At 41.9% G+C, this 27,575-nt stretch overlaps 2 protein-coding genes across 2 annotated transcripts in view; one reads left to right on the top strand and one right to left on the bottom strand.

Moving 5' to 3' along the window:
- MOSPD1 (motile sperm domain containing 1) overlaps positions 1–7,205 on the top strand; it is a 24,994-nt gene extending 17,789 nt beyond the window's left edge. Inside the window, exons 5-6 of the mRNA XM_004685830.2 lie at positions 3,870–4,031; positions 5,667–7,205. Of these exons, the coding sequence (XP_004685887.1) occupies positions 3,870–4,031; positions 5,667–5,698 (194 nt within the window). The 3' untranslated portion in view covers positions 5,699–7,205. The remainder of the gene's footprint in view (positions 1–3,869; positions 4,032–5,666) is intronic.
- A 2,983-nt stretch (positions 7,206–10,188) lies between these two features.
- Positions 10,189–27,575, bottom strand: part of LOC101627333 (protein FAM122C) — a 57,218-nt gene continuing 39,831 nt past the window's right edge. Inside the window, 2 exon segments of the mRNA XM_012727078.1 lie at positions 10,189–10,197; positions 12,819–12,886. Coding sequence (XP_012582532.1) covers positions 10,189–10,197; positions 12,819–12,886 — 77 coding nt within the window.

Below are 27,575 nucleotides of genomic sequence, written 5' to 3'. Positions count from 1 at the left end.
TCAGGGAGCCAAAATTATCATTGCCTCTCTCAGGGGAGATAAGGTGGTGACTAGTCCTGATCATGGGAACTGGGATTAATTGAGCTATTTTTTGGCCTTTTGCTATTTTAACAAAGCTTTTTGTCTTTACCAGGATTGAAATTTCTCCAGTGTAGTCGTTGTCAGTTACACCTGGAAGGACCTTTAAACCTCTTTGAACCATACTCCCCCTGCCTAGAATTAAACCAAAGGTGTTGGGGGAAAGGGGCCCAAAAACTCCCATTTTGAGTTGCTGATAGCCCATTTCAGGCGTTAGTATTGTGTCGGAGGAGGGACAGAGGTCCAGTCCTGCGCTGCCTGGGGTGGCCCTTGTGAGGTCTGAAAAGGATGGGTGGGGGGCACTGTCTGAGGCCGCCCCACGGTGAATGCTCCCATTGTTAGATTCGGGGCCGGGAGCTGACCCCTCCTGGCGTTTCCCGGCTGAGGGGTGGAGGAGTGGCTTACGTTTGGGTCTGATAAGCGGGGAGGCAAGGGCTTTCCTTCCACATTGGTGGTGGAACGACAGTCTCTAGCCCAATAATATCCCTTTCTGCAACGGGGGCAGGGTTTGGAGGGCCGGGGCCGAATGTTCTGAAGTAATCATTGAGGGCATCCCCCACTTGTAACCAACGTTTATAATCTATGGTGCCTTCGAGGGGGAACCAAGGACAAGTTTCTTTTATAAAATCGAAAAAACTGAGGAGATCTTTGGTTTTAACATTAATGCCTCTAGATTGAAGAGTGGCTTTTAACTGGGAGATGTACAATTCATGCTGACTAAGCTCCTGTCCCATGTTTTTAATGCCGTGTTGGTGCTACAACAACCATAAAACTAAAGTGGCAGCAAAATAGAAGCTATAACAGTTTAAGGATCCAGGGGGAGGAAGATACAGGGGTCCACCGTAGCCGTAAAGGCCATGGTGGGGTGCGTACCCCTCTCACTGGGACATCGGAGGTCTGCCGGACAATCACGGCCAGAGTCCCCGTTATAGTCCTCAGTGAGTTGGAAGCTTCCGAGAAGGGGGACTTACCTGTAGGAGAGGTCAATTCCGCTGATCGGGCGGCAAGAGTGGGGTCTGCAGACGTAAAACACCTTCAAAAATCTTCATAAAACGGGGGGCATGAGCCCGGGGGACTGTTAGACAAGAGAGCTAACAGCCGATAAAGAAAACTGGTAAAACCTTATGGGGCCTTGGGCCTGGGGGATTATCGGTCAGAAAAAGAGAAGGAAACCGATAACCGGTGAGAGAAAGAAAACCGCCGGTGAGCCTGGAGGCCCCACGTTGGGCGCCACTTTGCGGGGGACCTTGACCAGCAAGGCCGGAGAGTCGGGGCCCCAGGTCCGGCAAACAAAGGAAGCAGTCACACGCGTGTAGCAGAACAAAGAAAGAGCTCTTTATTGGGTTTTATCTCAGCTTTATACAGGAGGAGAGGGATGCCAGGAAGGGAGAAGGCCAATGGACACTAGACATGTAGCAGTGTTTGATAACATGGTTCTCGCGAGGGACGAAAATGGGTGAGAAAAGAAAGAGGAAAAGGAAAAGGTGGGGGCAAGGGGGTTCTTCCCACATGCCTTTTGCAACCCGGATGTTTTTCTCTATCCGGACTCCATTTCACCTTTTTATGGCTGCTGACAGACTCCAGATGCCGGCCTCGGTCCCCAACAATTACTAATGAACTGCTATATCTATGCAGCGTTTGAGTAAGTGCCCTCTGGCTTAAGAAAATTACGTTCTTTATTATTGTTTATAATAAAAAATTGAAAATGACTTAAAAGCCCTTCAATTGGGGATTGATTAAATTATGAGTATTTATCAGATGGAAGTCAGGCAGGCATTTGGAAGGATCTGATAGAATGATTGATAGTATATATTGACATAGAAAGAGGTTCAAATGTATTTCCAAATGAGAGGAAAAAAGTTGTAGAGCAACATGTATAATATGGCCTCATTTCTAGAAAAAATTTTACCTGCTGAGATGATGGGCATTTATATAATTTGAAAGGATCTATACCAAGCTGCTAACAGTGTTATCTCTAGGAAATGGAAGTATATAGGCATTTTGTTTTTTTATATCTCTATAAAAGTTTTATAACAACCCTGTAATATGGGGAAAAGAAGTTATTTCCATTTTGAAAAATTTCAAACATTTATGCAAATGTTTTAGAATTCTTAAATACTAAAAATTCCTTGAAATTATCTTATTGTGGGTTTGCAATGAGTAGTGTAGTTGTTATGTTTTACTTGAAACCTTAATTTTGCAACAAATATAAAGAGACTTAATTTGTTAACTAAAGTAAGACTTGTAAGGTATTTATGCTGCTGTTCTAGCTCAAGCAATGATTATAAAGTTTGAATTTGTTTTCACCTATTTGGCTTTGGGAGACTCAATTAAACTTCACACAACAGCAAAGGTATTAATAATTTAGAAAAGCTGCATTTAATAATAAAATGAACAGTGTTATTTCATTAATAAAACACAAAGATTGTGTTGCTGTTGGCTATTCCTTTTAATGAAAGGAAGGGTAGTAGGGAAAGCCATATATCAGAAAATGCTATTGCTGGGCTTCTTAGAAATCTCGGTATGTGTATTGTACAAATACAGCCAGAACTGCAGAACCATAGACCAGCAGACCTGACAGTAGATGTTTAAATTTTGTTTTGCTGTGGTAAGAGCATTTTAGATGATCTCTACCCTCTTCACGAAATTCCAGTGTGCAATACAGTGGTGTTTATGGTAGAGAATTGTACAGCAGATTTCTAGAACTTATTCATCTTGCAGTGATGAGAATTTATGCAAATCATTGGTGAGCAATCCGTGGCAACCACCATTCTCCCCAATTCTATGAGTTTGACTATTTCAGACACCTCATATAAATGGTTTCAGGCATTCTCCTGTGATTAGTTTATTGCACAGAGGATAGTATTTCCTGGGCATTGTTTCTTCTGCTCCTTTGCTATAAATTGGGGTAGTATAGAGGGCAGGTTTCCATAGGCACCTCTATAACATTCAAACAGAGGCTTCTGGGTGGCTTGCCATTTTCAAAAATGGTAGCAGGATTCTGTCATTATTCAGAACCGACCTGTATGAAGACCTGCCTGAGACACTCCCAGAAGGTAGGGAGCTCCTGTACCATGCACTGGGGTGCAGGAATAAAGGAGCATTTCTGTCACATGAACCCATTCTTTAGAAAGTCTGTTGTATGTTTTCCGTTAAGTGTACTACTACAGCACTAGCACATACAATCTATATACATACACACAGATGATATATGTTTGAGCACTTTTTTAAAAAAGGAGTTTTATTTATTTATTTATATGCACAAGAACTGGGGTACAGGCCAGCAGTGCAGGGGCGACAGGATTCACCCAAGACAGAGTGGGGAGCAGAACAGGAGATATGCTAAAATATACTGCTGAGGGGAGCCGCGGGTGAGACAGGAGAGGTCTGCCACGCCATGTGGGTCAGCTCCCTCCCTGGCCGGGGATGGAACTCATGCTGCAGTGGCTGAGGATAGCCTCATTCTGCTGTGCTTTAACCCAATTTGCCACCAGGTAGGGCCCTGCTCAAGCACTTTCTACTGGTTCCAGGGTAGGGGAAGAGGGCAAGCTACTACTGTTCTTTTAAGTAGCAACTGGACACCACAGAAAGCCTTTTCAATGTTCTATCCTGTCTTGACTAAGAGAGTGATGTCATGGGCTTTCAGATAAATCCAGTAGATAAGTCTCCATGGACTGGAAATGTTGGGGAAAGACAGAAGTCAGACAAAACCAGAATCCTGGTCGATGCTCAGTATTATTTGTCTCAAATTGTTATTAGAAGCCAACTTGGGGACTTTGGTCTTTTTACAGAAAACAGAGCTGTCTCCTCAGGGCCCAGTTTACTAACGGTCTTCCTGGGAGTGGTATGCATTGCAGCACTGATGCTTCCTACGCTGGGGGACGTGGAATCGCTGGTGCCTCTCTACCTCCACTTAAGTGTGAATCAGAAGTTAGTGGCTGCTTATATCCTAGGTAAGCCTTTTCCAGGTGCATTTGGGGCATGTGTGTAAGTAATTTTTATGCCTTGGAGGTGGTAGTGGCTGTCTTATGTGTGTATGGGGGTAGTAGTTTATTTTTATTTTTTAGAAAACATAAGTTTGCTTCAAAGGCATGTTTGGGGTAAGGTGCATTTTAAGATCTCGTTTTTGGATCAGACAGTTCTTTACAGCTTATTGATCTATCACCTAACACTGTATGAACTGCATTGTAGTCCCTTTGCCGATTGGCCATGGTAGACATGGTAAAACATATATGGCCACGGTGCAGCATTTCTACCTGGACGGCTGTGCTTAGGGAAACATTCGGATGATGTGCTTACCCTTAGAAGGTTGAACAAGGCCGTCTTTTTTCAGATTGTGAACTGTTCTCTTTAAACCTGTCCCCTTGTTTCCTGTTCAGTCATTCTTGCATTCATCCTGCTTGCAACCTTAGAGGCAATTAGTTCAGCAGAACAAACATTTATTCAGTACCTACCATGTGTCAAGGGTTAAAGATCTGGCCACAACAGACTTTCCTCAAAGCCTCCTTTTATCTCTTCTGAGATGCCAGCTCTCGTCATTATTCTGACTCTTGGCTTGCACTTTTTTTTTTAAATTTCAAAATTGTCTTCTAAATTGTTTCCTTATCTTCTGTGTACCTTCTCTTCCTATACCTTCTGTCACTCTTTTCCCCTTAAAATCGTCCAACACGTGGTTGTCAGATGGATTCCCACTCTGTTTTGGTTTGGCCATCACTGCTTTCTATGCACAAACCTTCCATGGGCTCTCCATAGTCCATAGAATGGAATTTAGCTCTGTAGTTTGATGTCTGAGACCCTCCATACTCTGAAACCTGTGAGCTAATGTTGTCTAGCTGCTTTCCTACGTAAAGTCTTTATTAGAGCTGCTTACATTATTTACTGAGCCCCCAAAAGCTCACTTGGGGTCCTTCTCCTCCCTTCATGTCCATGCCCTTAGCATGCCCTCTCTCTCCTAAGATGCCCACCCATCTCATCTCATTGTTCAGTGTTCTTGTGTGTCTTTTGGGCTTATTCTTTACCTTTTGGGACATCTTTTCTGACTGCCCTTGTCCTACATGATTATTCTTATGTGGACTTGATCACTCACTTTATTTTTTTAACTACTCATTTAGGGTCGGGCCTAATATTACATTATTATATTTTCATGGTTTTATGCATAAAAATGGAGTACAGAAGAGACAAGCCCAGCAGGAATACTGTGTTTCTGTCTCTCTGTGGCCCTAGGGCCCAGATAGGCTTGCCATGTTTTTCTTGATGAAGTCAGCTGGCTTTACTGACACTTTCAAATGGCATGTCTGCTATTATTATAGCTGATGTGACTGGTTCAAGTGGGAGGTATATTTGATGGGTAAAAAATTAGCTGTGGCCAGACGTGAGTGATTTAATTAAATCTACCCAGTGACTGTCCATTGCTGTAAATTGGATTTCTTTTATATAATATCAACTAAATTTAAATTGACTTTGAATTCTAGTTAGAGTATCTGACTATGCTCTATATTTATTTGCTCATTGAGGGCTAAACAATTGCCTATTGAATGGAAGGTTTTGGAAAACACATGTTTGACCATTTTCTAATTTTTTCCTTTTAGGTCTTATCACAATGGCTATTCTTAGAACATGAGTAAGGAGTTCAGTTGACTTCTGAAGCAAATTTATCATGAAAATATGAATGTGGACTGCCTTTTATCTTGATTTCACTCCATTAACATGCTACAAACTATTGAATGACTAATAATGATTGCAAATGCATAATATATATTTTAAATTACTCTATAATTTATTCAAAGGACTCCAGAATATTATGATACAGACAGAATGAAAGGACTCCAGAATATTATGATACAGACAGAATGAAATTATTTGAAGAAATTCTTTTTGTATCTAAATCTATCATGCAAAAGACTTTGATTAAAACACTTGTTATTTTCTCATTGTTTTTCCTAATTCACTTTTATTGTTAAGGTCATGTGTCCTTCAAAGTTGAAGGCCTAAAACAGCAAACTGATCATCGTAAAAATAAAATTAAATTTATTTCCTAGCTACCATCAATGTTACTATGTAAGTCATACCTTGTCCTGTATACACAGTTGCCATGATGTTTCTAAAATAAGAGTTTTGCAGTTAATGTGTGGAGGGTATAAAGAGAGCATAAATCATGTTTATCCTAGGGTTTCCTAGAAGACAGGACACATTTAATTCATCTGGTGAACTACAAAATAAGTTGTGGTCTGGACACCAAGGATATAGTTTTCTTTTTTTAAAGCTAATAAAAGAAGGTTGACCTCTCTATTGGTCCAGAAATTCTAAAGCAAGGGAGACCTAGGTTCACCCTGACTTTACTTCTAGACAATATTTTATGTTAATAAGAGGAAAATCAGTTCATTGTTTCTCCCCAGCCCCTTGCCTGACTGTAAGCAACCAGCCCAGATTGGGACGATCAGATGCTGGGTGGCTTATGTGGAGATGACTGTTCACCGTTATACTCGAAGCCAAGTATAGAAAATCAGTGGTATCTGTGTCTATTTTCTATGAGACACTGAGACATTTTTTAAGTTTCTATTTATTATTAAAACAACTGAACCAAAAAAAGTCCCCAAAGCACAACTATTTACATTTCTTTATAGCCTCTTTTGATCTCTAACATATATTGTCGTTATAATTGATCTTTGGTTTAGAATTTATATCTGAGAGCACAATGTATTAAGAGTCTCTTGAAAAATCATCTTCCAGCTCTTTTTTACAGAAAGAATTTAATGCACTGCTACTGTTGTATTCTCAAAGAATATACGTCACTATAAAATGTATGCCTGAGGTTGTTTTCTGCAGGAAACGGTACTTTGCTTCTCAACTAAAAGCTTTTATGTAAACCCTTTCCCAGAAAATCTTTGTTGTTTAACCATTTGGGAGCATAAATCATCAAGTGGATTGTGTCTGTACATGGTGTAATGACTGAAAAGCACATACCTGTGATCCGTTTTGAACTTGTAGAAACAGCTTCTGTTTGGAGGTTATCTTTGTTTACCCATCTCAAAGTCTTGTGTGTATGAGTGTGCACATGTAAGTGCATGCACGTGTGTGTGAGGACACATTGTAAAGAACAGACGTAACAAAAAAAATAAAATAAAATGGAGAGCTGAGTTTCACATTATTTACACATTTTATTTTGGTTACCTCTGAGGAACTCAAAGTTTTAGTCTGTTTCCTAAAGCTCCTATTTTTAAGTCTTATTCCTGTTAAATGGGAAAAGTCAGGGAATTATGTGAGCTAAAAGGTCTTGAATTTAATTTATCAAGGGAGTTAATTTGTTTTTTTAATTTTTTTTTGCATAAGTAACAGTCACATGCTTCTAAAGACCAAAACTATAAAAGTTATACAGTGAAAAATCACTCCTGAGTGTCCCTCTCTGCTCAGCCCCTTACAAGTGACCACTTTTATTAGTTTAAATATGTTTCCACTGTTTCTTCATCCAAACATGTTTTATGCTGTTTTGTGGAAGCAGTAATGTTCTATATACTATGCTAATATTATACCTAGCTTTTTTTCCACTTAAGACTATGTTCTAGAGCATTTTCTACATCAATGATTATGCTGCATCATAGCTTTTGCATGGCTTGTAGCTCATAACTCATTTTTACCAGTGCCTCCTAACCAGCTCTACCAGCAATGCACAAGAGTACCTGTTTTCCCAGTCTCATCAGCTACGTGTTCTGCCAATCTGATTGGTAATTTCTTAGTGAGGTTGACCATCTTTTCACAGAGCTATGTTATTCATAGTCTTTGTCCCCACTTTCTGCTTTCTTGTGGGTGGGTGTTTCATTTCTTTATTGGCTTGCAGGAGCATTTGTGATAAATTGCAAGTATTTCCTTACAGTTTATCATTTTTGTTTTGACTTTGCTTATGGCATTTTTACCCCGTAAAATGTACTCTGGGGTAACTGAATTTACAAGTCTCTCGTGGTTCTGGATTTTGAAATAGAAAACCTTACTCTACCCCACCTGTAGCTTAGAAATCAGAGTTATACAAATACCAGTTAGAAGATAATAATGAAGGGTATAATTCATTGATAACAGCAAAAATTTAATAAGTCCTAGTTTTAAAAGTTCTAAATATTTCAAAGCCTTTTAATAAGGGAGACCACAACACTCTTGGAAATGCAGGCCAGACTTAAATAATTGGAAAGATCTGGGATAGTTTTGGAACTATAGTCCTGACATAGCTTTTGCTTCTTCCAAAATTATATAAACTCAACATGATTCCAATACAAATACCAAGAAGTTTTGGGATAAATTGATTTTAGATTCTAGAGAATGAGGCATAGCCAGGAAACTTAAACAAGAGGAAGGGGAAAGTCTTTTCCAGTAATTTAAACAAGCCCACTAATTCCACTGTGTGGCGTCTGCACATGAATAGATGGTGGAAAAGAATTAGACATACAGAAGTAGACCTTGCATCTAGCCAGGAATTCGGTGTACTTAAGGTGTCAGGGCAGATCAGTGGAGGGAAAACGTACACTGGTCCATAAGTGGCATGAAAACAACTGGATAGTCATCTGGAAAAACATTAAGTTGGATTGCAGCATCTGTCAGGATCAACTCCAAAAGTATCACAGATTTAAAACAAATGAAACCATAAGGGTGCTAGACAACAGTCTGGAAGAATGAAATCTTTTATCTTCTTGGGAGCTGTCTATTTTTGATGGCCCAGTAGCCGTATTTCAAATCACAGGCTAAGTTCATAACCAATGTCTCTCCTTGACTGTTATTTTCCTCTTCGCAGGGTGTAATTTATCAGCTTTGTAAAGGATCCCCCCCCAAAAAAAAGAAATGAGTTTCTACAGTAGATTCCCAGAATCATTAAAAAAAAAAGTTGCATTATTCCTAGAAGATTACTTAATTCATGTCACTTGAATCCTCCTCTTTAATTCAAAACCAGTCACCTTTTGACAGGCTGTAATCAACAAGAACAAGGTGCCTGACAAGCTATCAGTGTGTCGGCCCTGCCTGGACTGGGGTGTGTGTTGGTTCAGGGAAGGGTAGCAATGAAAAATGCACTTCTGACAGCATGTGATCGATCCAATTCCATTTTTGTGGCCCCTCCACAAATGCCTTAGCAGCTGGGTGGCAGCATTGTAAGTAGTTGGGGACGGGGGACCTGGGCTGGCTCTTGAAGGGTGGGCTTGATTAATAAATATACAGAGAGGGTTGAGTTCACAAAGGCCCACAGAGTGTCAGAGGCGAAGAGAGCTGTTTCACAACAATTGTCAGGGAGATATTTGAGACCGTGATGCATGTGCCATTATTTCCTGTGCACCATGAAGGAAAAAATGTTCTTGCCATGAATAAAGCGGCTGAGCAGAGACTAATGAGGAAGAAGCAAGCTTACAGCAAGGGCACAGGTATGACAAAGTTGAATCAGGGACGCGGTAAAGAAGGAGCTGTCACCCTCCAGACAAATCTGAATCATCCCGAAAGCAGCCAGTGAACAGGAAACGCTTGGCAAGGAGCACGGTGACAGTTGTAATTATCTGTCACCGCAGGTGTTTCTGCCACCTCGAAATCGTCAGGCCTGCACAGTTGTGCCACACGAGTTCATTTCATAAGAGTTGGAAAAGTCAGCATGTGAAGTTTCAGTTTTCTGGAAGGCATTCTGGAAAAGAGCGTCTCCTTAGACATTTTCATTCACTGAACAATGTAGTGGAAAGATGATAGCAGCCCATGAGACAACAACAGGGCTTCCACGTGAACATGGAAAGAGAAGATGGAAGGCTTCTAGTAGCAGCTAAAGAACTGACATTTTGAGAGAACATGCCTAAAAGAAACACTTTAAAGTAGACCTAAAGGAAATTTGTTTTGGGCGGGGAGAGGACAGATCTCGTAGCTGCAGTAGAAGATTGAAATGGAGGCCCCCCTTGGGCCTAGCAGCATTCGCCCAGCAACAGGATGTCAAGTGGGTGATCCTCTCATTAGGAAAATAGCTGCGACACCTATCATCTGGAGGTGGTAAACAACATACCAGAGGGAACAGCACTCCAGGATTAAATAAAGAGTTGACCCTTGAAGTAAGCCACAGGCAGGAAAAAGAAGAATCTAAGACACTGATTTGGAGAGGCTTTATATGACCTAGAGAACAAAAAAATGCGAACAGAGTATGCTCCAGTGGCTGTTTATTTTGTTCATTTAGTTTCTCTTTGATCTGCCCCTGTTACTTCATCATACAAATTAAAGTGACCCCTACCCTGGGCTATGTCAGTTCAGTACCTATAAAACTTGGGCCCATCGAGGAAGATGATGATGGGGAATGTCCATCTCACTGAACACATTTTCTAATTACCTGGGCGAGTCCTCTGTGAATCACTGACTTAATGAACACAGAGGCTGGGCAGCTCAGAGAGTTGGGAAAAGGCTTGAAAAGACAATAAACTGAAAAGACAAAATGGTATGATTTCACTTATATATGGAAGAAAAAAACAAAACAAAAACACATTCTTAGACTCTCGGTGGTTACAGGGGAGGGCAGGGGTCAGGGTGGGGTTTGGGTAAATCAGGTTAAAGGGATTAATTGTATGTTGATGCACAGACACAGCTTCTTGGTGATCATAATGTAATATATACAGATGTTGATTTATAAGGCTGTATACCTGAAACTTTTATAATGTTATAAATCAATATTACTTTAATAACAAAATTTTTTTTAAAGAATACATGAGATGTTTTCATGAAGATGTAGACAGATTTTAGTCCACCAAGGTGGAGAGAAAAAAATGTAAAATTCATCCAACAAAAGCAAGTGTGAACTGTTTGTGTTAAGGCGAGGGGAACGTGCTGAACTCTAGGGTGGTTGGCAGAATGTGAGCACGCACGCGAGTCCGTTATAGAAAAACACAGATGAAATCCCACAGTATGTGCCTTTTGCACCATCATAAATCACTGGAGGCAAGGCTAGGTAGGAATGGATTTGTTTGGAGAATCGAAAGAAAAGCCGTCACTCTCCTAATGAACATGTTTTCGAAATAATCACTGTATTAGTTAACCTGTAGTTTCTGCTGTCCTCGACTGTTGGGAAACAGGTGTTTTCTGTTTGTTTGAGTTTTTAAAAATAGACTTCATTATTTAGAGCCGTTTTGAGTTGACAGTAAAATTGAGCAGAAAGTACAGAGAGTTCCCATATTCCCCCAACACCTCTTCTCTGCACATCCCATGTGGCACATTTGTTACAGTTGAACCTGCACTGATACCACGTTATCACCCAGAGTCCATACTTTACATTTGGGTTCACTTTTGGTGTTGTGTACTCTGTGTGTTCGGACAACTGTATATAGTGATCATTATAGCATGTATTTTTTAAGTGTTTATAGATTTTATTTTTTTTAGGTTTAATTTGTTTATTTCTGCATATAGCAGCTGGGCTATAGGCCAGAGGTGTGGGGTGGGGGTAGGGGGTGAGAGGATTCACCAGAGACAGTGAGGAGCAGAAGAGACCAATTTACTGAAACACCCTGCGGAGGGGAGCAGCGGGGAGACAGGAGAGGTCTTCTGTGCCCTCTGGGTCACTCTCTGGCTGGGGATCGAACTCATGCTGCAGTGGCTGCTGACAGCTTTACTTAACCCTTTGTGCCATTAGTGAGCCCACCCCCCATTATACTCTGTAGCGAGTCATTTCACTGCCCTAAAAATCCTGTCAAGGTTTTCCTTTTTATCTTTAAAAAAAAAAAAAAAAGAAGCAAGTGTTAAATGTACAAATGTAGAGCGTATAGTATAATAAACCTTCAGAAATGATCAACTATGGCCAATATCAAGGATATACATTTTGTAAAAGGAACATAGCTATTGGTAGATGGTATGGCTTTTGCGAAAAAGGGGAGCTTTTAAAATGCATAATTGAATTGTTCTGGGTTGACCATGGAGAAAGCACCAGTTGTAATAGACACTTTGCAAGTGATACCTAGAACTTTGCTACTCCAAGTGTGGTGTGCATCAGCCACACGGGCATCACTTGGGCATTTATTGGCAATGAAGAATCTTCCAGCTTACCCCACCCCTAATGAATCAGGGTTGGCTGCTTACAAGTTCCCCCACGTGATCTGCACGTGATTAAAAGTTAAGACACACTGACTGCCACACCCTGGGTAGACACTTGAAATAGCCTTGTAACCATTCAGTGACAACACTGGGCAGATATTATCATGCCCACTCTACAGAAGAGGTAGTTGAAGCTCAGAGAGATGATTTGGCCTTTCCAGTCTCTCACAGCTAAGAAACAGATTGGCTTGCCTTCAGAATCTATGATTTTTTACCACTCAGAGTCTGCTCTCTCCCAGGTAGAGTTCACTTTGGGGCAACGCGGTCAAAAAGAAATGGAGATGGTAAGTGTTTACACAACACAAAAATAACCAGTCATCTCCACAACAACAAGAAATGATTCGCTCTCTGTAATCACTGCTGATTTCAGGCCTGTTCCCTATTCCACCAGTTATTATGGTATTGTGTAGACCAGGCACTGCTTCAGAGTGGCCAGGATAAAAAGAAAAACAACCCCCGAACTAGAGCAATGATCAAAGTGACTTCCTCTTGACAGTGACCATTAACCTAAATATGAAGCAAACTGCAAAGCACAAGCTCTCTCAAAACAAATCAGCCAGAACAGTTTGACATCATGGCGAAAGGAAAGCTAGGTACTCAGCTACAATTTCACTGTCCACCAGCGGGGCGGTCTTAGCTCTGTGGGAGCATGAATCTCTTACCCGGAAACTCCTCAGGTGGCAGAGAACACTGCTGGGCGCCTCAGCAATCACTGTCTTCTGGGTAGCATCTTGAAGGGAATATAAGAGGAAAAGGTGGAAAGAGCCTAATTCCTAGAGCACACCTCCAGTTTAGCAGGAACTCATTAGATGCCAGGAACTTTCCTCCTGTAATCCTGGGAGGAGATGAGGCCATTTCCTTCTCTTTCTGCTGCCCTGACTGACTCTGGGGACCTGCAGTAATGATCAGCATGGCTAGTTGGTTTGCAGCAAGCTGATGTGATGATTAATTAGCCTCTAGCAGGAACTTGATGAATTTCTCAGGTCAAAGCCCCAGGGATCCACTTCAGGGCAGTCTGTACACACACACACACACACACACACACACACACACACAACACACACACACACTCACAAAACCAGGTGAAGAGGCACCAAAGTGGTCCGCTGCAGCCAAGGGGGTTATGATTGACTTTGGACTTTACAACCACATGACCTGGATCCAACTTGCTGTTGTGAAATAGTACAGCTGCTGGCTCAACAGAACTAACTGTCTTTAGGCATGAAATCAATTTTTTAGTGTCTTGTAAATAACATTTTGGATCACTTTATCCCACATTTCTTTAAAAAAAAATCCTACATTCTAACAGATTTCGCAATATTTTATGGTCAACCTTGTCCTTGTGCTAAAAATTAAAATGAATAATACTCAAAATAGAGTCAGAATAGGCCTAAGATAGAATAGGTATGATTTTAAGTTATTTAAAGCATGTTTCTGTAAACATTCGGGAACAGCTTTAAACTTTTAATTTTATATTACTTCCACCCCTCACCCCCAACATGGCCACCTAAAATTATCTTTAATACTGTATTGGTTTAATCACTGTGTTTTCCCTCTGGAATATTCAGCAACATCTTTCTAATCAATATGTTTACGTAGACAACTGCCTTTGTGCAATTAGGAGGATACTTACTATCCCTCTTTTGCAGATGAGGAAATTGAGGCTGGAGTAAAAGTTCCCTGCCTTCCACAAAAAAAGCCTCCCAGAGAGCAGCCCAGGACAGCATTCTGACCGGGAGCTGGCCCCGTGTTCTCTCCACTTACCCAAGAGAAAGTGAGGAATGTTCTGGAAGGTAGGGACCCTTTTTCAGAAAACAGGGAGCTGGGGCATGTTACCCCCACTTCAAGAAGGAAGGGAGTATTCACTGGACTGCAGTCTCTCCTGGTCCAAAGTCAGATGCTCCCCATACACCCTCGTTTCCAAATCTTTGCCCTGGGACATGGCTATGGATGCAACCGTTAGTTTAAGTTATTTCTTCTACCAATCACATCCTAATGGGTCTGAGTCTGGATTTGTGAAAAGTGAGTTAAGTCCATGTAAAGTGGAAATATCTCAGAAACAGTCTGGGGGGAAGGGAGTAGGCATCCAAATTAATCCTAGCCATGGACCCCCAGTGACCTAATTCTGGCCTTTTTCTGGATTTGGCATGAGTGAGTTGTTATTTTTTGATGCTATGGGGGCTTAGAGGCCCCCTTTAAAGTTCTCTCATCCTGGGAGTTTGCTCCAGGAGAACTAGATTTTAGATGGGGTTTCCTCACAGAATGACCCTGGTAGATATCATATAGATAACATACAATCAGCCTAGGAAATAAAGTCGACACTTAACTAACATTTGAGAGGTCCCAATTTACTGGAAGCCAGCAACTTCTTTTTAATTGAAGTACCATTGCATTATAACATTATATAATTTTCAGGAGTGCGACACTGAGATTATGTGTGTGTATAAATATATATATATGTGTGTGTGTGTATATGTGTATAAACACACACACACACACACACATATAAAGTTCACCACTAAACATCAACTCATTATTTACCACACCAGGACTCCTTTTTCTCGATTCACCCACTCCCACTTCCCTTCTGATAACCACTAATTGGTCTCATATAGTGTTTGTTTTTAACTCGTTTTTCTCTACATACCACATAGGGATAAAATCACACGGTGTTTGTCTTTCTCTACATGGATGATTTCACTAAACATAATACCCTCTAAGTCCATCCATGTTGTTCCAAATGGCAGTATTTCATCTCTTTTTTTTTTGGTTGCTATGATGTATATATACATCACATTTTATTTATAAGCTATGATGTATATGTACATCACATTTTATTTATCCATTCCCCTGTTGATGGGCACTTAGGTTTCATCTAGTTCTTGACACTTGTAAATAGGTCTGCAATAAACATGAGTGTGCACATATATATTTGAGTTTATGTTTTGCATTTTTCTGGCAAATACCAGAAGTGGGATTAGTGGATCATATAGGAGTTCTATTCTTAATTTTTTGAAGAGTCGCCATACTGCGCTCCATAATGGTTGCATTCCCACCGACAGGGTACAGGGTTCCCTTCCCTCCGCACCTCTCCAGCACTTGTTTCTTGTTTTTCAGATTATAGCCATTCCCACAGGTGTCAACACACTAATCCATGGTTAAGGGATTTCTGGAATTTTCTGTGAGTGTTCCAGGATTCCTAGATCTCATCCCTCTCATGAGGAAATGTAGATGTGTGTTTGGGACAGAACAGTACGAGATGGGAAAATCACCACGAGAGGGCATTTTGTAATATTTAATCTAAAAGAAAGAGTTTTGCTAATTGTTGAATGAGATATAGAAACTGTCTTTACTATAAATATTTATATCAAATACTTCAATACTTCCAAAATCCTGAAGAAAGTTCTGCTTCAAGTGCTTCAGGGACTAGATGAACACTAGAGAGAGATGTTCTAGAGGGAATCCAGGCTTGAAATGTCAGGAAAGTCATTCCTTTGAGCCTGCAGCTCTGTGAAAGCTAGAAGTGCCAATCTATTTTCTTAAAAAAAAAAACAAAACTACTTTTTTTTTTTTAAAAAAAGATTTATATATTTATGCATACAGAACTGGGATACAAGCCAGAGGTGCAGGGGTGGTGGAGGATTCACCAGAGACTGATTGGGGAGCAGAACAGGCTGATCGACTAAGTACAATGCTGAGGGGAGCAGTGGGCGGGTCAGGAGAGGTCTGCTGTGCCACGTGAGCCACCTCCGGGGCTGGGGATCAAACTCACATTGAAGTGGTTGCGGCTGGCTTGCAGTGCTGCGTCCTTACCCGTTGTGCCACCAGGGAGGGCCCAGAAACCGTACTTTTTAAAGTACATAATTATAAAAATGGAGAACAAATTAATGATTACCAGAACTTAGGGATGGTGGAGGGGTGTGTGAGGGGTGTGACTATAAAGGAGTACACCAGGGAGAGCTCTGTGGTGATGGAGTAATTTGAATTTTGATTTAGGTGGCAGTTCCATGGATCTATGTATGTCATAAAATGGCAAAGAACTAGACACACACATTGTGCATGTCTATTCTCTGGCCTTATATGTACCATAATCATGTACAATGTCATCATTGGGGAAGACTGGGTAAAGGGCAACTTCTTGTGAACCTATAATTATTTAAAACTAAAAAGTTAAAACAAAACAAAACAAAACAAACACACACACACACCTTAAACACAATCCTGCATTTAAGTCCCCTGCAAAACTCTCTACTCATCCAATTTTTTTCTTTTGAGAGGGCCTCACCTTTACCTTCCCACCCCTTGACTCTTGACTCCTTGACTCTTGAACTTTTCCATTTTAATTTCTTTACTGGGGAGAAAAAAATCAGAGAATGCTTTGCCCTTTTCTTTATTTTAAGCTGCAGAACTGACATGTCAGATGGAGCTACTTGATCCTTTGAGCAGACTGGGAAGATTCTATATCTCACTAAGCCAGCTCTTCTCCCTGCCATGCAAAAGTAACAGAAACACGTTAAACTCCTTTTACGCCTTCGACGTGACTAGAAGTCTATGGGCAGGAAGAAGGGAGGGAAGGTCTGGGTTCTTGGGGTTCTGAAAGGAGAGGCAGCAGCCACCACACAATGCAGGGGAGCTCCTCTAAGGTTGAGAAACGTGGAGAAAATACCCTGGGAGCTCAAGCACTTGGAAGAGTAACAGGTCAGCAAGCCTGGGAGGGGGCAGTTTGAGTTGAATGTGGAAATGTGAGCCAGCTTCCTCTCCTGACCTCCTGAGCACATCCAAAAGGAGACAGACAGAGCCTGACCCTTCCAGTGGGAACAGGTGGTTGTGACCAGCAGGTTATAAAGGGATCTGGAATGGGAGCACCTGCCACAGGCTGTCAGCTTCCTGACACACTCATACACCCGGAGGCCCCATCTTGACCTCATGCATCCCGCTGAAACTTCTCTACTTCCCATCTGCCTCACGCAATCAGGCTCTTGAAAAGTTGTCTCACATTATTCTCTTTATGTTGAGCCAGAGGGGCCTGGGTTCAAATTCTACCTCAACCTACGTACTAGCTGTGTGATTTTGGCAAACTGTTGCCCCTCAGTTTGCTCACCTGATGAATGCGGGGTAGTACCTGCTTTATAGAGTTTGTATGTTGTCTGACACCTAACAGGTGCTTAGCAAATGACAGCCTTCTCTGCTCTGTTCGTTGCTTCCCACGTGGAGACCTACTGGCTTACCACCCCGGAAATTCCTCAACCGAGCTGCATGTTGTTCTTCCTCCCCCATCACCTAGTGCAGGGTTGGCACACAGCGCACTGTTAAGAGGTCATTTAGGTTAAGCTACGCAGAGCTTTTCTGGCAGCCTCACCGATGAAGACCCAGAAATGGACTCGAGGGACTCTCAACAATCCATTCAAAGATATGAGGGTGACATACTGTCAGAGTGAAAAACTGTCTGGGTGCAAAGGCCCGCTTTTAGTGCAAATGCAGTTTGAACTAATCTTATGTGCTCAAGGAAACTTAAAGGCAGTGGTTTAAGTATCTAGACAAGATGTTGTTTTGATCATTTTACCAAAATGGAGCAGGAAAAAATAAATTACAGATTGATATGCTTATTATTACAGACTTCCAATGACTGTGAAATAGAGCAACAGAATCTGAAACTGACCCAGTCACATCTACAGTAATTTTTGAGGAACAGTGGAAAAAGCAGTGGATCAGGAAATAAAAACCAGAGTTATAGTCTCAGATTTAAGCATCCATTCATTTGTTCAGCCAACACATAACCACTAAGTGTCTCCAGGGGAGTAATAGTCCCTTAAGTCCATTTCTGGGTCTTCATCAGTGAGGCTGCCAGAAAAGCTCTGCTTAGCTTAACCTAAATAACCTCTTAACAGTGTTCCCCCTGCTGAATTTACTGAGTCAGAAGCTGTGTGACTGGAGAGATGTCACTTCACCTTTCTGGGTCTTATACTTTTCATCTGTCAAATGGCAACAAATCTACGAGAATTCTATAAGGGATTGCTGGGGTGAGAACCCTGCAGACTTGATTTGTTCTCTATTATTGCCCTCCATGTAATGGTTACATGAATAGCTTGTGATCACTTAGCTTGAAAATTATGCCCAAAGTCTATTTCAAGGAGGCTGAATATGTTCCGCCTACCTCATCTTCCTGCCTTGTGTTTTGGTGAGCAAGTGAAGGCCGCAGAGAGCAGGAGGGAAGAGCGCACTGTAACACTGGGTGGAAGTGTTACAGCCAACAGCACTCCACTTTGTGTTCTTAAATTGGTTGGATTTCAGACGTGGTTCCCATTATGGGTTGAACTGAGTCATGCAAAAAGATATGTTGAAGTTCTAACCTTCCAGTTCCTGTGAATGTGACCTTACTTGGAAATAGGGTCTTTGCAGATGTAATCACGTTAAAATAAAGTTATTAAGGTGAACCTTACTCTAATAGGACTAGTGTCCTGGTTAAAAAAAAGAAGGAGGAAATTTAGACACAGACACGTACATAGAGAAACTATGACGTGAGGACAGACAGACACAGAGTTCAGGTTAATTGAAGATGGAGGTGGCAACAGGAATTATATAGCCACAAGCCAGAGACAAATTTGGCCACCAGAAGCAGGAAGAGGCAAGGAAGGATCCTGCCCTAGAGCACACCTGCCATACCTCTATTTCAAAGGCCTAGTCTCTAGATTGCGAGAGAGTACATTTCTGTTGTTTTAAGTCACCCAGTTTGTGGTCAGCCCCAGGAAGTGAATAACAGACCCTAAACCAACACTGTCCCACCACAGAGCTTCTCTCTGCCCTCTACGTAGTCCTATGCATGAATCCATGTGAAAATGATGCCTTGATTCCAGGTGACTAGAAATGTCAGAAGAGCTTGTGCGGAATACAGGGTTCCACAACGGAAGGCAAAGTGTCTCCCTGCGCCCTGACCCTATCTGGTCTCCAATATGATGGGAAATAGCAAGAGCAGGAAGGCAGGAGACCCCTATACAGGGGCCTCAGGCAGCTGCTGCTTCTAGTTCTTAGCACGGAGGTAATCTTGGGAAAACCAGGAGTCCGTTGTGGGCCCTGATAAAGACCAGCAGGACTGCCAGGGGGTCTGCTGACCGGACCTAAGGTTTCCAGACACTACAAGGTATCCTGTGCTTTTGAGCCAAGTGGTCCCCCAGAGGCTGCTGTCCCAACAAGGGACAGCATATCTTCTTGCCAGACAAATCAAGAATTCATTTAATGAGTGTCGATGTATTATTATGGAAATTATACAACTGAACAACAACACAATACAACCTGATTAATAAAAAAACAGGCAGAACAATCTAGACAGAAGCGTCTCCAAAGAAGATAAGTGTATGTCCAGCAGACACATGAAAAGATGCTCATCATCAGTTATCATCAGGCAAATGCAAATCAAAACCACAGTGAGAGATCATCTCACACCTGGGAGAATGTCTGTTTCCCAAAAGCAAGAAACAACACGTGTTAGAGAGGATGCAGAGAGAAGGGAAACCTCTTAGCCCGTCAGTGGCAGTGTAGACATGCTCGGCAGTGTAGACAGGGTCAGCTCCTGTGGGGAAGCCGTAGGGAGGGTTCTCAAAATAACATATCTCCGCCAGCTGGTCCAACAATTCCTCTTCCAGGCTTCTACCCCAAGAATGCAAAAATAATAACTTGAAGGGGATCTGCATACTGTTTATCACAGCACGATTAACAATAGCCAAGTGACAATAGGTTCCCAGGATGGGGGAGTGAATTAGAAAAATATGTTGTATATACACAGTGGAATATCATAGGATTTCACTCACATGTGGGAGACAAAGAAACAAAGCAGATAAACAGCACAAAACAAAAACAAACTCTTAGATTTGAGAATAGAATGGGGGTAAGCAGAGGGGAAGGGGAGGTAAACAGGGTTAGTTGTATGATAGTGGATGGAAACTAGACTCTAGGTGGTAATCTCAATACAGAATATGCAGATGTCAAAGTATAACACTGCCCACCTGAAACTGATATAATGGTGGAAAGCGGTGTTACTTGGACAAAAGTTTTTTTAAAAACAAAGGGAAGAAAGAGCATCATTATTGGCAATTAACATGGTAATAGCAGGCAAGAGTCATCAATGGTCCCAAAACTAGTGAGTATGATGAGAAAGGTATTACTTTTGTCGTCTCAAAGTATCTCCCCATTTATTAGCTATTAAGTGTAAAACTAGTATTTTTACAATGGAAAAACCTGGCAGACATCATCATAACCAAGTAATCACAGCTAATATCCCCAATAATCATTATAGGTTTTTTATGTTTTACTCCTGCCCAAAACACATATAAGCTCTTGTCACGAGAACACAGCAGGCAAACCCAAACTGAGGGATATTCTACAACATAACTGGCCTGTATGCTTCCAAAATGTTGATGCCATGAAAGGTTGCTGAGATTCAGGGAGACTTAAGAAGGAATTAAGAGACAGGACAACTAAATACAATGTGTGACCTTAGACTGGATCACGGACCAGAAAAACTGTGGCTTCGGAGTGAACAAGATTTGAATATGACCTGTAAATTAAATAATAGCGTATTGTGTCAATGTTATATTTCTTGACTTTTCTAACTTGGCTGTGTTTATAACAGAATGTCCTTTCTCTTAGGAGATACACATTGAAGTGTTAAGGATCAAAGGGACAGGATGTCTGTAACTTACTCTTAAGCATTTCAGAAAAAAAAAACTGTGTGTTTAGGTTGAGAAAATGTAAAGGTAACAGGTGTTAATAATAAATGAGTCTTTACATTGAGACATGAGAGTTCTTTGTACTTTTTTTGCATACAATTACCTGTACATTGAAATTATTCCGTATTAAATTTTTTAAAATACTCCTTTAAGAATTTAACCATGTGTCTGATGCTGTGTTAGGTGTGAGATATTCAAGGGAGAGCATGGTCTCTGTCCTTACCCCAGCAGCTTAGCATGGGGGTGGGCGACCAAGTGGAGGAAGGCACAATTCAGCATGATGAAGGGTGGGCTGTGGGGAGGTAAGCTAAACACACTTACCTGGAGGCAGGTCAGAGGAGACGCTGTATGGAGCTGTGAAGGTGAGACTTGAAGTTGGGAGAACTAATTAAGTTTAGGATGCCAGCGGGACATACAAGCAGAGGTGACCGACAGTGTGGAATACAGGGAGATGCGTGGGTCTGAAAGCAGCAAGAGGAAACCACCTGCCTTGTGAGGACAGACAATAAGGCCTGAATAAAGCAGGTGTCAGGGGCCAGGTCAGTGTCACCATAGCCTCTGAGGAACACAGCCTAACAAGTTGAGGCTGAAAAGTTGAATACAGTGGCTTGGGACAACTTTGCGATGCTGTATAGTGAATGTGCAGAAGTCAGTCCCCGCATTGATAAATTTAAATAACCTGAATGACTATGGTTCCCAAATATTTAGACTTGCTAATAATAAACTGTAACGCAGGGCAAGAATGTCAAATGATCAGAAGAAAGTAAAGAAGTGATGTTTTGAGTACAGGATGAGCTTTACCAGCAAAAGGATAAGGTAGTACCCAATTAACACACAACAGGATGGGAAGAGATTGCTGTTAATAGGAAAAATCCTGAGAACAAAATTGGTCCCCCAATAAAGGGTCCTAATAAAGCCCTGCTGTTTCAGAAGTGAGGGAAGAATGGGAATTTCCACTCAATTACAAGATACAAGAGTCAAGATGAGAAGTACATGAATATTTTTATCAAGGGCCTGGTGGGGGGCTCTTTTTTTTCTTTGAAAACTTCTATATGGAAAATACATAAAAATAGTGAGGACAGCATTTGTTCAAATCACATCAAATTGCTGAAATGTGACTATTTTCGACCTACAAAAGTGGCAATTTCATGTTTCAAATGAAAAGTAAGTCCTACATATATACCCATCACCCAACTTTGGCAATTATCAACACATGGTCAATTTCATTTCATCCAAGTCCCTGTCCATTACCCTGGCAAACTGATGGCTCTGAAGTGGACTTCTAGTGGGAGTTTTTGTTGTGCTATTAGTGATTTCATAGCTGTAGAAGAGATTCATATTATATACACATATAGATGTAATGAGTTTGCTACTTTATTTTCTCAGCAACATTCACATGACTCAAAAATTAAAAGTTACATCATGTTGCACACTTTTAATATATGCAATTTTGTCGAGTATAATTCAGATTTTTTTAAAAGGTGCCAGAAAAGGACACATCACCTTCTAGACCCCACCCTCACCAACCAGTGCCCTCCCTTCCTGGAGGCAACCAATATTAACAGATCCTTATGTAGTTTCCTGGAGATGTTTTATGCTTATGTTAGCAATCAGATTGCAAACAACCACACTGATCTGCACCTTGCTTCTTCCACTTGACAAAATATTTTGGAGATCATTCCTATCAGTGCTTAGAGTGTCTTCCTTTTTCTCCCCATCACCTACCATTCCTTTCTACGAACCATCATTTATTTCAGTAGTCAAATCCTGTTGATGGACAGTTTCCAGTCTCCAAACAGTTGCAGAGCGCGCTGGCTGCAGTGGCTTGCTTCACACATCCATCTTGCACAACACAAGTAGGTCTGTCTATAAAAGAAACCCTCCATGACCAAAATGCTGGATGAAAGGGACCTGCACTGGGGATTTTGGTAGATACTGCCAAGTTGCTTCAGGTAGGAGTCTTCTTAATGCAGATCTTGCCCTTTTATCACACACAGTTTCCTTGCTGCTCTTTTTCACTTACCCCCCCCCCCAAGGTCCCAAAGGACACTGCGTCAACAACTCCAATGCAAACAAACAAACAAAAACACACCCCTCTGACTTCAACCTCCTGTTTGTCTCTCTCTATTACACTCTCTGGCCAACCATGACCACCTCCATCCTGTCCTCCCTCGGGTCACCAATAGCCTGGTGATCTCCTCCCCTCCTCCCAAGGATCAGTTATTTCAGTCCCACTAGTGGTGATACCTGGATTCATTCTCTGCCACCCTCTGCAGCTCCTGCTCTGCCAGTCCCCAGCCCTGTGAAAATCCAGACCATCCATCCTCCCCACCCCCACTGCCGGGCTGCTGTTGTTGGAGAAGGTCATGGAATTGGCTCTGCTATGAAACCTGGACAGCAAGCCCCGGCAGGCCCTAAGGGCTGGGAAGCAGTTCTTTTATATATCCATATCCAGTTTCTCTAGTGATTATTCTAAGTCTCTCCCTCTTCCCAAACCCCTAACCCACCTTTACCCTGATCCCTCAGGGAGGGTCTAGCTTTGGATTTCAAGGACAGGACATGGGCCACTAAGCAGGAATTCTCTCAGTTCTCCCCTTCTCCCCACTTCTCTGTATTCATCCATGCCAACTCACCCCCCACCCTTCGGCCTCCTGGCAACAGGGTCTCCCTCCTCAAGGGGGCCTCTTCCACCTGTTCCTTTGACCCTCGGTTCTCTTGGCTCCCCCTGCATTTGGCCCCAAGAGCTGCCCTTTGCTCTGGGCAGCTCTCTCCACACCCCTCCTGCATATCTGTGTCACCGTTTCCTGCTACCACCAAACTTTTAAAATTTAGTCATCTTTAAAATGACAAGTAATTCATGCATCCTGGCTTTGATTTCTCCTTCCAATCAGCCCCAACATTTAACAGAAAAATCAGGAAATAATAATCCAAAAGAAGAAAATAAAAAGTACCCACAATCCCAACATCCAACAGTTACTATTTTTATGTAACCCTTTCTATTATTTTACATGCACAGGTATACGTTTATCTATTTGGGATTTTTTTCCTTACGAAAGTGGATCACAGTATACATACTGTCCCATCGTAATATATTTCAGACACCTCAGCTTTGCTACTAATTAGTTGTATGACTTAGTAAGAAAATTAACTTCCCTGAGTCCATTTCCTCCTGTGTAAAATGAGGACTATTATAGTAACTACCTCACAGAGATGTTATGAGGTTTAAATGAGATAAAAATATATAAAAACACTTCTCACAGTGCCTGACACATAGCAAGTTGAATTAATGTTAGCTATTATGATCTTCCCACATCAATAAATATAGCTCTACATAATAATTTAATGAGTTCTGTCACTGCTGTGTCTAATAGGAGTGACTAAAGCACTGCAGTGAGTCACCAACACATATTCATTTGGCACACAAGCAAATATATCTGTGGGATAAACTCCTAAAAACAGAGCTGCTGGTTCAAAGGCTATGTGCATTTGCAATTCGGATGGATATTGCCAAGTTGCTCTACATCAAGTAGGCGGTATTATGATTTCTTTAACTTAGTCCTTATTGATGCATACTGGGGTTGTTTCATCTTTTTTTTTTTTTTAATACAATCCCAGAGAGCAAAGAAAATTCTTATAAGTAAATCTACACATAGATCAATGATTATGTATTCAGGGCAGAGGAAGAAGAGTATGAGTAAATGCATGGAGATGGGAGCGGAAATGGCACCTACAGGAAGCTGCTGGTATCCGGTTGCACTGAGGGAAGCATGACAAAAGGTTAGGCTGGAAAATTGGGTGGGACCAGGCTGTGAAGCACTGTGAATATCAGTCGTTCACTGAGTCAGTCACTGAATATTTAGCGACACCTACAACAGGCCAGCCACTGTTTTAGGCACCTTTTCACATAGTAAAAAAAAAAAAACAAACAAAAAACCAAACCACACACAGATTCCTGCTGTGGAGAAACTTATGCCCTAGCAAAGAGGGACGCATAATAAAAAGAACACATCAAGTATAGAGAATGTCAGAAGATGATTAAGTCCTCTAGAAGAGGAAAGAGTCCAACAGGCTAGCGTGGACTGGGAACAGTGGGAGTGGGCACAGCATGGTGCCAGGTTATGTTAAGGGGAAGGGCGTCCTAAAGGAACTGTGCAGATTCTTGTGGACTCCACCCCTACTCTAGCTTTCTGGACTCTTCCCCCCTACTCCAGTGATTGGAAACTACAACTCCCAGCAGTACCAGGGAGAGAGCTGCGAGGACCCAAGGGCGGAGCTAGCAGGAATTCTGGGACATTGGGGGATAAATAGGGCACCATTGCACCTCTCTCGCTAGGGAAACTGCTCTCCGGACCGCGTAACTCAGGGCTTTCAGTTAGTTTGCTGCCAGAGCTCCAAGTCAGCCCAGCTGGTAAGATATTCCAGTTGTTTCCTTTTCTTTTCTCCTTTTGTAAATAAAGCCACTTTGACCCTTTTGTGTGTGCCCGCAGTACAACTGAATTTTAAGTGCGCAGGTGAGGCCCCACCAAGAGGTGGCCCCATTCTCACTGGGGTGCCCTGTAACAGTTAGCGTTTGTGCTGATTTGAGCAGTGAAGAATCACTGAAGCAGGCATTCATACGCACCCATCACCATCATTTGCACTTCCCATACCACCTGCTACTTGCTACCTAATGATTTTCTTTAAATCAACTTACCTCTCTGTCCTTAAATGTATTTTAAGGGAAACTATAACATTAGAGTAAATGGAAACCCAATAGCATGGGCCTTGAAGGTCTAAAGAAAAAGGCTGGAGGATACCTAAGGCTGGCCTCTTCTCTTCGCATCATAGACCAACTCATAAATAAGAACAAAACTACAAATCCTGTTTAAATTGTGTGCTTCTTATCGCTAGGTAGCTTAGCATCTTACAAGCAGCTGATAATTTCACCTTCACCATAACCCTATGCAGTAGTTACCATGATTACCCCCATGTGATCAGCAGGAGACTTGGACAAGTGAGTAATCTACCAAATCTTAGTTTCCCCTGAATAAGTGGGAACAATCATGGGGCCATAGGAGAGAAGGACCTATGGTTTCTGCCCACTGCAGGTAGTGCCAGGGAGAGACTTTGTAGGGGGCAGGCAAGGGACAGATGTTCTCAGCTGTGCTATTTCCTGATGGCTAACACCTCCCCCCCAATTCCAATGATTGAAGTCAAAACTAAATTACTGCTTAAAATACAAACACCTTTCCCTTGGAGTTAAATTTATTGGTCACCTTTAATTTTCCTGTGTAGGACTTTAATCGGAAAGTCCAGATTGATCTCAGACTTTTCAAGATGGGAGATTTGATTAGAGAAAGGGAGATGAGGCCTCTTTGGAAGAGGGCAGACCTGGGGGGTAGGGAGGGAAAGAGGCAGCAGAAAGCAAGGTGGGAAGAAGCAAAAGACAAACTGCGTCAACTTCATTCAGTTGCCTCTAATTCGAGTCTGTTGGGAAAAAAAGAATGTAATTAATACTTCAGTAGAGATAATGCCTGGCTCTTGTTAACCTGCCTAGTCTCTCAAAGCACACTGTTGAGAAGTGGGCTTCAGATTGTTTTTTGAAAGAAGCCATTTTCATTCAAAGGAAAAAATATGAGACTTTGACCCACTTGACTACAGAATTTGAGCATGAGAGATGTCTTTCCCTGGTTTTAGTTACACTGAATAGTATGAATCCCACAGTCTCAAGATTAAAGCCAGGTTCCCTGAAAGGCTTATGACCGAGAGTTCAATATAATGTGGTAACCTCAAGCGTGAACATTGCTGCTGTCCTTGAACTTTTTATTTATAAAGGGAAATTAATCTTTGCATAGAAAACAATATTTTAAAATAGCTTAGAGATTATTAGAGGTTAAAGAAAAGCATCTCTTGGAAACAAAAAGCCAGGAGCAGAAGAAGTTAGATGGCTGGTGTAGCACGGGCATTGCCTAGTGACACAAATAGCCTGCAAACATGGTGCATTACATGGGTCCTTGTCACAGACAGAAACAATCATGGGTCTGTTTGTTATAGACCAGCTGTGACAGGAGAGAAGCCCCGAAAACAAGTGTGCTAGTCCTGATTTCACAATGTAGGGGAGGAGAAAACCAAAATCCTTTTGCTGAGAGTCTGGTGGGTGTGGGAGCTCAGTCAGCCACATGGCTTCCTCTGCACAATTCTGAGTCCCAAACAAGACTCAGTCAACCCTGCCGATGGCTCTGGAGGCCCATTTGGTGAAGCAAGATTAGCAGAGTTTGTTGCTTGGTAACATATACTCTGTAAACTCTTGATTCTTGGGTCTAATGAAATATATCAAGTACACATACTGTTTTCTCCCCCCCCCCACTTTTAAATTAATTATTTTTTGAAAGATTTGTTTATAGATACAAAAACTGGGGTACAAGCCAGATGCAGGGGGTGAGAAGTCTCACCAGAGACAGAGTGGGAGCAGAACAGGCAGATCAACTGGAAATACACTGCTGAGGGGAGCAGCGGGGGACAGGATGGGTCTGCTACGCCATGTCGCCATGTCGGTCACCTCCCGGGTTGGGGATCAAGTTTGTGCTGAGGTGGCTGACAAGAGCCTCATTGTGCTGCACTTTAACCCCTTGCGCCACCATGGAGGCCCCCACCTTTTCTTTCTTTCTTTCTTTCTTTCTTTCTTTCTTTCTTTCTTTCTTTCTTTCTTTCTTTCTT

This window comes from Condylura cristata, unplaced genomic scaffold (genome assembly GCF_000260355.1).
Source record: "Condylura cristata isolate star-nosed mole 26May11 unplaced genomic scaffold, ConCri1.0 scaffold00019, whole genome shotgun sequence".
Classification (NCBI taxonomy): domain Eukaryota; kingdom Metazoa; phylum Chordata; class Mammalia; order Eulipotyphla; family Talpidae; genus Condylura; species Condylura cristata.
The sequence above is the reverse complement of the archived record's forward strand: the minus strand, read 5'-3'. Positions and strand labels throughout refer to the sequence as shown.